Here is a 9,582-nt window from a genome sequence, read left to right as displayed (position 1 = left end):
CGTTGCTGAAGTCTGTGTTTGAAAAGTTTTCTTATGGCAAATAAGACCGGAAATGGGCTCAGCATGCCGGTGTGCTCGCGCAGTTCGGCATGGGTGCTCGCTACATTCAGCAAGAGTCTGTTCGCGCTGTCTCTCGGAAAGGCAGCGCTTAGCCGGCCAGGAAGTCCGCTGTTAGCACCAGCCGCAGGTCAGGCATCAACAAGAGGCAGCATGACAGCCACGGGCATGTCCCAGAGAATGGTGTGGGTGGACCTGGAGGTGAGTCACGTCGTGGGAACTGTGGTTATTGCTACAAGGCACTAAACGCTTTACTTAGCCTTTGAATGTAACGGTAAGCTGTGGAACTAGATGGCGCATATAGCGCTGGATGCTGGAATAGTTGTGTGAAGTGTCCAACGAGCTGTAGGCAGTCCACGCAGGAACATGGCACGCGGGTGTGCAGACTTGAGCTGCTGTTCTCAATCTGTCTGTGCTGTTTATAATGACGACTACGTGTGTGTGTGTGTGTGTGTGTGTGTAGATGACAGGGCTGGACGTTGAAAAGGACCAAATCATTGAAATGGCCTGCCTTATTACAGACTCTAACCTGAACATCCTGGCCGAGGTAATGTGAACGTGAACACTGGAGCCTCTGCTCGTCTCTCTGTCATACAAGTTCAAGGCAGCTGTTGTTTTTCTCCAGGGGCCAAACGTGATCATTAAGCAGCCCGACGAGCTACTGGAAGGGATGTCAGAGTGGTGTAAAGAGCATCACGGAAAGGTAAGCCGGCGTTTGTTCAGGGGCTCGTACCAGTAAAGCAGAAATACAGATTGTTTTTCTACACGTCTGTCAAAAGTCTGTGCTGGAAAGCACCTCTGCAAGAAAACAAACTAATCTAGAATGCTAATGGGAACATGCAGCTCCTTACAACCACGGCCTTTAACCATAGCGTGAGCACGAATGTTCCCGGCTCCTACACTCTTATGAGTCTCTGAATCAGTCTCTTCTTATTCATCGTAGAGATTGTGCAGACATATGTTCTTTCTGCTGGTTGCACTGTGCCATTTGAATGCTCCCTGAGTCAAAAACACTGATACTAAATATAATATATATTAATTAATATATATTAATATATAAATCAAATTGAATTGAAGCTTTAACGTTAGTGTTTTGGTTGCTGCCGTGGTGGTCGTTCTGGAGTGACCCAGTGCAGATGAAAGGGCGGCGTGTGGTATTATGGGCTGTTACTCAAGCGTTCTTAGGAACTTATTGTGTTCAATACACAAAAACCTTTACTGGCTAATTCGTGTCAATTAATAAAATCTAAAATGTTCACTCACCTAAACTTAAATGAAGGTTCTGGTTAGTGTAGCAAATCAAGTTTAATACTTGTCACATTACTGAAGTCATTTTTATGTTCCAGTTTCTCACAGGCTCATAGGTAACTGTACAGGTGAGACCTGCCGTTTGCCTGTAGGACAAATTCAGAACACGAAGGCTCTGCTTGAGATTCCAACTCTTAAACTTGCTTTGGTATTGTTTCACTGAAATTCTTGAGATTCAAAGAGATGTTGATGTGAATGAAGGTGGCCATCATTAGGCTGACAACGTAACACGAACCCATTAAAAACATTAACCTCTTACCTAAGGGTGGTCCTTAAGTTGACATAAGGTAAGTGGTGACCAGTGTACTGTGGGACGTGTCGTATCTCCCACAGTACACCAGACACTAGGGGTGCAACGATACACAAAATTCACGGTTCGGTTCGGTTCGATACTTTGGTGTCACGGTTCGATATTTTTTCGATACAAAAAAATGTTCATGCCTTTTTAATTTGTCATTTATTAAAATTATAAATATATATTTTAACTCAAAAGTACAGTTTTTAAATTTAACCCTAACCCTTGTGCATGTTTTTTATTTTGACAGCGAATGCGCACCTGCGGACCACTTATGTGCAGCCCTGGTTATTTAGCTCGTCATATTGCAGCCACAGAAATTATTTTGTCCATGAAACCATAAAGCTGCACTTTCTTTTTGCCTTATAGTCTGATTTGTCATAACTTCTCCGTTTTGTGGTAAGCTTTTCTTTGGCTGTCACTTCTTCACCCTGACCTGTCTTATTTGGCTCAGCAGAACTAAAATATATATCCTGCTGCTTTTACACACTCACTCACATAAGCTCAGCGATTCTCTGCGCGACCAACCTCTCACATGTTTAAGCTGCGGGAGATTTCACTTGTCATGTTTGCATAGTAAGCTAACGATTAATAAGACGATGTCAGAGGAATTGGTGCACAAATTATCATCACTCACAGATCAGTGCTGTCGCTCTCTATACACAGTTCGCAGGATTGCAAAGTGAAAGCAAAAAAACAAGCGCAAATTCAAACGCGATTTCAATATGTCACATATTGACAGTGGCTCACCGATGCCAATGACATAATTACCCAGCTACATTTCTGAAAGAATGCAAAAGCATTGACATATATTTTTCCTACAATAGCCCGACGGGCAGGGCAGAGATAGATTTTGGTAGCCCGACTGGAAAAAATCGCTAGCCCCAGGACGTTGGACTAGCGATATTGCGAGCCCTGTATCTGATTGAGGAATCACTCATCTTTGGAAAAGAGAGTTTATTACAGAGAAATGTCTCTTTCCAAAATAAAAGCTATACTATCCGCTTCTTCTGGGCTATATTCTCAGCAGCATAAGGAGAATCACGTGCTAACAGCTGTCTAAATGACTCTGCTAAAGTTAGTAGCATGCTTGTTGTTTTTGTCTTTGCACTAGGATGATGTCGGCGTAAATGTGCAGTCATATTCGTTGTGTTCCCACTAGTGCTTTCAGGTTAATCTCGTTGAAATGACCTTAACGCTACAACACGGCAAATCTCCGTTAACGAGCTACCGCCGATCGCTCTGTGCATGGGGCTAGACGGCCAACACGTTAACGAGCTAACTGCGCTAACACACTAGTTCCCACCCATGTAATTGAGCATTGCATGGCACATCCAACATACTCTTTTACCTTAGTCCATGACTCGCTTACCTTCAGGGTCATACGTCACATGAAGACCAAAATAGTTCCAAACGCCAGATCTGAATGAGGGTGGGGGAGGTGCCCTGCGCTCTTCCTTCTGTCTATGCTGTCTGTGTTGAGCGCTCAGTGGATCTGCGCTCAACAGTGCAGCCTAGGCGGAGTAGTCGAACGCAGATTCACTGAGCGCTCCACACAGACAGCATCGTCAGAAGGAAAATTGATAAAATAAATTAAAAATGTTGTATTGTTCGATACATATGCGTACCGAACCGAAAGCACTGTATCGAACGGTTCAATATCGATACGAATATCGTTGCACCCCTACCAGACACATTGTCATTTCAAAAATAACCTTTTTCCCCAATCGTGTGTTTAAGTCTGACGCCATTAGCTGTGTCCTGGTCCAAACTCTGTTTCAGGTCCCAAAGTCAAACAACACTGCAGCATCACTGAGAGTTGCAAACTGTCTAAATTCTTTCATCTGTAATAAAATGATCAGCGTTGCTGCTTTACCAGGTGTAACAATGAAGTTTAACATCCAGGCATCCATGAAAACAGAATTTATTACATTTAACGGTGTTAGACGTTAGCAGGAAGTTAGCTCGCTAGCTTCCATCTAAACATAATATAGCATGTTTTGACAGAGAGACTTCTGAAACAAATTCAAACGTACAGCTCTGCTGTCACTTCCAACATAAATGAGGACAGAAAACTAAACAGCAGTGACGTTTGTAGGGTTACTGAAGTTGGGCTAGCTGGTATATAATGATGTGCTACGTGATCGCTAGCGACACACCTATGTTAGCATAGCATAAACACAGTGAAGCTGGAGGATGAACGCTAACTTTTTTCTACTCGATAAAAGTTAACGTGAAGGTTCCTGATGGTTAGAGACAAATGCAGTCGCATGGCAGGATGCTGTAAACGGACCAAACTTCAGTCAGGAGAACAACTGAGATAATCCATCCACAATATGAGGTTAGTCATTCATATACTGCTGCATGGGCTGCAGTTACATTGTAAGGGTTTAAAAACTGAGAGGCCGGCAGTGATCATGGACTGTTTTTAGGGGCTTGTTCAGATTAAACAGAACAAGATACAAAACATTAAAACATGTTAAAAACACAACAGCCTTAGTAAACACAGAGTTGTTTGGACTGAAGCAGGGTTCATACGTCATCACTTAAGGACCAGGTTACTAGTGTATGAAATTTACTATCATTCAGGTGACAAAGTCCACATGCTTAACTCCAAGGTTTGACGTATCCAAAACAAAATCTTCTGATCCTCTGTAGCTCTTAAAATGAGATAAATGCAGCTTTGCACAAGAGCATGACATGTGACACCATGTCAGACTAACGTTAAACCAGAATGTAGACAGTGTGTGAAGTCTCCCTTTGCTGCTTCAGTAGAGGTTAAGTAGCACCAGGTGCTGCTAATCAATGGACTGATTAATCAGAAGTTTTGACAATTTGCTGGTCTGGACATCAGCAATGATCTTACAGAAACAGTTGGTGCGACCCGTCAAATCATTTAAAGTTCATCATTTTACAGTGAGAAAGATTCAGGGAGGTGCAGACAGTTACCAATCTTCCCAGAAGTTAATGTTATTGTAACCTCAGGTTGTGCAACACTGAGAGAAAACCCAGACACAGCAGTTCAGATTTTAGTATTTGTGCTCACGCCTGCTTTTCCTTTCCACTTTACTGTTGTCTTGTTTGAACGATGAGGCGTGTTTTAAAGTGAAGTAACAAAGTCTGTTGGTGTAATTGTGTCTTAGTCAGGACTGACCCAGGCTGTACGGGACAGTAAAATCACCCTGGAACAAGCAGAGTATGAGTTCCTGTCCTTCGTCAGACAGCACACACCACCTGGACAATGTCCCCTCGCTGGTAAACTCTTTCTGTTCATGTCCTCAGAACCAAGACCTGGGCACAAAGTTATGATTCTGCATGTCTGTCTGTGGTACTGTGTGGGTGGCTGGATTATGCCTAGCATCTCTGTAATGACTCTCCGGTGAAGCTACAGGAGCTCGAGGAGAGCCAATCGTCAGCTTAGCTTTCCTAATTTTCCGAGGTTTCCATTTGAGTTGCTGTGATTACTCTAATTAGATCGGGGTGGGGAACTCCAGGCCTCGAGCACCTGCAGGTTTTAGATCTCACCCTGGATCAAATGTTCATCACCAGGCCTCTGGAGAACTTGAAGACATGTCGAGGAGGTCATTTAGCCATTTAACCTGCAGGACACCGGCCCTGGAGGCCTGGAGCTCCCCACCCTGTGTTGGATAATGCACAGTGAGCTCATGAAAGTGATTAACATGCTGAGTGTGAAAGGACTGAGTCAGGTGTCAGTGTAGGTGATCTGTTTCTTCTGCTTCACCCTCCTCATACTGGACTCAAAGCTCAGACTATCCTGTAGATCAGGGCTGCCCAATCCCAGTCCTCGAGAGCTACTATCCTGCAGCTTTTAGATGCATCCCTACTCCAACACAGCTGAATCAAATGGTTTGATTACCTCTTCAGCATGCCATCATGTTTGGCAAAGGCCTGATAACAAGCCATTCATTTGATTCGGGTGTGTGGGAACAAGGATGCATCTAAAAGCTGCAGGACGGTAGCTCTCGAGGACCGGGATTGGGCACCCCTGCTGTAGATCATGTGTGTAACAGCAGCACATGTGCTGGTGTCAGTGATTGGCTTGAGGAGTCATGCTTGTGATTGGTTGTTCTACAGGTAACTCTGTGCATGCAGATAAGAGGTTCCTGGACAAGTATATGCCACAGTTCATGTACCACCTTCACTACAGAATCATCGACGTGAGCACCATCAAGGAGCTTAGCAGGCAGGTGACTTTAGGAGATGTAAACTGTGAGAGTTGTTGCAGCCAGGCCGCTTTGCATGAGCTGACCTCAGAATAATCTGGCATCTTCATGTGGAGAGCCACTGTTAAACACTGTTGGTCACAGGGAGTGTGGGTGGGGGGGACTACACCCATAAACATGAATGTATATTATGTCTAATTTCCATTTCCTAATCAAACCCTTTATAGAAATGAATGGCCACAGATTCATGGCTCAGGTATTTTAGAGTTTACAGTGTTTGCCAGAGACAAGCTGCACTCACTCACTTGGTTTCTCACTTTGATGTGAACTAAAGTTGTGAGAACCGTTTACTGGAGTTAATGCACCGCTGCACATCATAGCAAAGAAAAGGTTGCATGGCATTTTCATCTGCATGCTGCCCATACATGAAAATCATAAATGTATCAGTACGATTGACTTTCTTTCTACAAACACTTTCAGACGCTGGTTTCCAGAAGAATACAAAATGGTGCCTCACAAGAAAGCAACACACAGGTAAATAAAAAGAAAGCTGCATCAACATATATATGAAACGGCTGATGAGCTTCAGTTTTATTTATACAGCATCAAAACCTAACAACAGTCGCCTCAAGGTGCTTTAGATTGTAAGGTAGGCCCTACAGTAATACAGAGAACCCCAACAATCAGAAAACAGTTGACCTCGGGAAGGAAAAACTCCTTTTTAACAGGAAGAAACCTTCAGCAGAACCTCTGGTTGGGGGTGAGGCGACGAAGACAGGATAAAGACATGCTGTGGGAAGAGAGCCAGAGATTAATAACAAGTGTGATTCAGTGCAGAGAGGTCTGTTAACACATAGTGAAGAAGAAGAAACACCCAGTGCATCATGGGAATCCCCCGGCAGCCTACACCTATTGCAGCATAACTAAGGGAGGATTCAGGGTCACCTGGTCCAGCCCTAACTATATGCTTTAGCAAAAAGGAAAGTTTGAAGCCTAATCTTGAAAGTAGAGATAGTGTCTGTCTCCTGAATCCAAACTGGAAGCTGGTTCCACAGAAGAGGGGCCTGAAAACTGAAGGCTCTGCCTCCCATTCTACTTTTAAATACTCTAGGAACAACAAGTAGGCCTGCAGTGTCAAAGCATGACCTCTCTATAAAAGAGTGAAGATTGCACCTGATTATTGAAGATCTTGGATGAGATGTTGAACAGAATAGTGTACCGCCAACCTTTCTCTTCCTCAGGGTGATAAGGAGTTGAACCCCCCTGGTGTAAAGCTAGTTACACAGATGCTGTATTGGGTTTAGCTTGGTCCTGCTGAAATATGGAAATATGAAAAAAGACATTGTGGGAGCGTATGCTGCTCTAAAACCTGTACAGTGAGGGGAAAAGTATGTGATCCCCTGTTAAGGTTGCACACTTCCTGAACTCAGCAGTCAAACAAAGAAACAAAGCACAGAGGACTTTCACATTTCTACCACAGGTGCATCTGTGAGGAGGGTGAGGGGTACCACTGGTGTTCATTCTTAATGAGGACAATAAAGACACGTCCTCATAAGGACAGAGATTCATATTGCTGTGTGGTAATTATGAAATGCATCTTGGGCCATAGTGATGAAGGAACATGGACATAATGAAACTTGTAGTGAAACAAAGTTTCTATGGGGAAGCAACCTCGTGCGTTACTTTTAGAAAAGTGTCACGGCCCAAACACATTACTCTGAACTGTTGTAATATATTATTTTGTAATAATAATAATAATAATTTCAGTCTATTATGTGATGTTAGTGAACTATTGCACAGTCCAAAAATGTAAAAGGCCTCCACAGCCTAATCTTCAGACTTTGCTGTTCATATCGCTTTTTTAGACATGAAGCTGACATTCTGATAGGTTAATGGAAAGTTCATGTTTTTTTAAATCTTCCACCATAAATATAAGTTTAAACAAACACGCAGCCTGAGCTCAGGGCGTGGAGCTGAGCTTTTAGGTGATAGCCACCTTTGCAGAATCTTGTTTTAATCCTGGAACGAAGTGTGCATGTGGAGGCGAATGTAGAAATATCCACGATGGTGAAGTTAAAATGGAGCTTTTCTTCTTTAGAGCGTTGGAGGACATCCGGGAGAGCATCAAGGAGCTGCAGTACTACAGAGCCAACATCTTCAAAGCATCAGAGAAGAATTGCACGATTGTTGAAAATGGAGGCAGCAGTATGAGTTAGCACATAGAATGAGAATATAGTCTTCAGTGTTATTATTGTATTGCCATCGGTTTTTGTTTGTGCACTTGCGAATGCTCAATAATCCTTTGTTAGAATATTGTTAGTGGTAAATTTAAAGGTTTCATTGAAAGAAGCAAGCAGCAGTTGGTTTTTTGTTTTTCTTTTCAGGAGAAATCCTTTTGTCCAGGTTCATGATAGTGATCTTTGGTAGATTGGATTTTTGTGTTGATTGAGACAGTGTCTGATGCAATTTTCAATTGTTCTTGTTTTGAAAGTGAAACCAAATAAACCTGGTTGTGCCTGTGGAAAAACTTCTTGTTTCCTTACTGTCATGTACCACATGATGCAGGAAATGGGAGCAACTATAACAGAAAATACCCAAATATTTGTTTATCCATTTCAAGTTCTTTATTTTCAATGTGCTGTGGTGTAGATAACTGGAAATGCAGTGCAATGACATGTTGGAATATTTAACATCTAAGTGAAGTGACGGACGTGAATGTTCCAAACTCAAACGTCTTCATACTGTTACATTTCTAACAGTACAGTAGTTTTATTTTCTGATCATATGTTTGGAGCCTTTATTGGACAGTGGCAGCAAAGGGCCACTCTGGGTCAGATTCAAATCCAGCCCATGTAGCATGTGGTCTGCTTACTGAGCTAAACTGGCACCCATATAGCAGGTTTGAAAAGTTGTCATTGCTGACTGGTGACGTGGGTTCAACATAAATGGAAATGATGTGTTACTTGTTTGAGTCAGTAAGTCAAAGCTCATACACAATATGCAAAGAATGTACAGCAGGGTGGTGTTAGCTTAGAGTACAACTTGGTTTAAACTGATTTAGACGAAGTGCAATGTCTTTGAAAGTGTAAGAGAATCTTTTGAATAAATGGAAAATGCTTCAAATCAAGACCAGTAAGTTACCTGACTTTAAATTCAGTGCACAGTATGTATTATTATATAAACCTGTGATGTTTGACAGCCATTGCATTGCAATCCATTGTAGCAGCTCTGCCATGAATTCTTTACATTTTAGTTTTTTGTTGACATTTTAAAATGTTCATTTTGTGTTTATTTTCGAGGTAATATCAAAATCCTTCAAAGACAGCAATCTTATCAATGCCTCTAAGGCTTTATTTGTTACGTTACATTGTAGCCATTCTCTTTGGTCTTGTCCAAAGGACATTGTTCCAGCGTGGTGTTTTTTACCACCTGTCATACTGGGTTTGGTTTGCCAAGCTGCAGTTTTCTTCTGTATAACCCCCTGCCAGATTGATGGGTAGCAGAAATTGCTTCTCTAAGATCATTGTTGATGTCCAGACCAACAAACTGCCAGAGTATTGACTCAAATACTTTGTTATTAGTGATGGGATTTCCAGCTCTTTTTAGAGAACCGGCTCTTTCGGCTCCCAACCCGCTCTTCAGGTTGTTTTGTTGCTTTAATTAATTTATTAACAACAATACAAAATTATGGACAAAAGGAGTTACTAATGTAAAAGAAAACCTGTGGTTTTATTTATA

The 9,582-nt window shown here is 42.3% G+C and overlaps 1 protein-coding gene across 1 annotated transcript; it reads left to right on the top strand.

The window, feature by feature from the left end:
* On the top strand, positions 1 to 8,371 carry smfn (small fragment nuclease). Its single transcript, XM_026182988.2, has 7 exons — positions 1 to 258; positions 521 to 604; positions 683 to 760; positions 4,804 to 4,915; positions 5,756 to 5,864; positions 6,325 to 6,378; positions 7,943 to 8,371. The coding sequence occupies exons 1-7, from the start codon at positions 34 to 36 to the stop codon at positions 8,058 to 8,060; spliced, it is 780 nt and encodes a 259-aa protein (XP_026038773.1). The 5' UTR covers positions 1 to 33; the 3' UTR covers positions 8,061 to 8,371.
* The last annotated feature ends 1,211 nt before the right edge of the window (positions 8,372 to 9,582 follow it).

Source organism: Astatotilapia calliptera, chromosome 10 (genome assembly GCF_964374335.1).
Source record: "Astatotilapia calliptera chromosome 10, fAstCal68.1, whole genome shotgun sequence".
Classification (NCBI taxonomy): Eukaryota; Metazoa; Chordata; class Actinopteri; order Cichliformes; family Cichlidae; genus Astatotilapia; species Astatotilapia calliptera.
This window is presented reverse-complemented; position numbering and strand designations above follow the sequence as displayed.

Excerpts from the sequence above, each read along its gene's own strand:
- smfn (XM_026182988.2), top strand. The coding sequence starts at position 34 with ATGGCAAATAAGACCGGAAATGGGCTCAGCATGCCGGTGTGCTCGCGC. Across the intron at positions 761-4,803 it reads GTAAAGAGCATCACGGAAAG|TCAGGACTGACCCAGGCTGT; the intron begins GTAAGCCGGCGT and ends ATTGTGTCTTAG. Across the intron at positions 6,379-7,942 it reads CACAAGAAAGCAACACACAG|AGCGTTGGAGGACATCCGGG; the intron begins GTAAATAAAAAG and ends TTTCTTCTTTAG.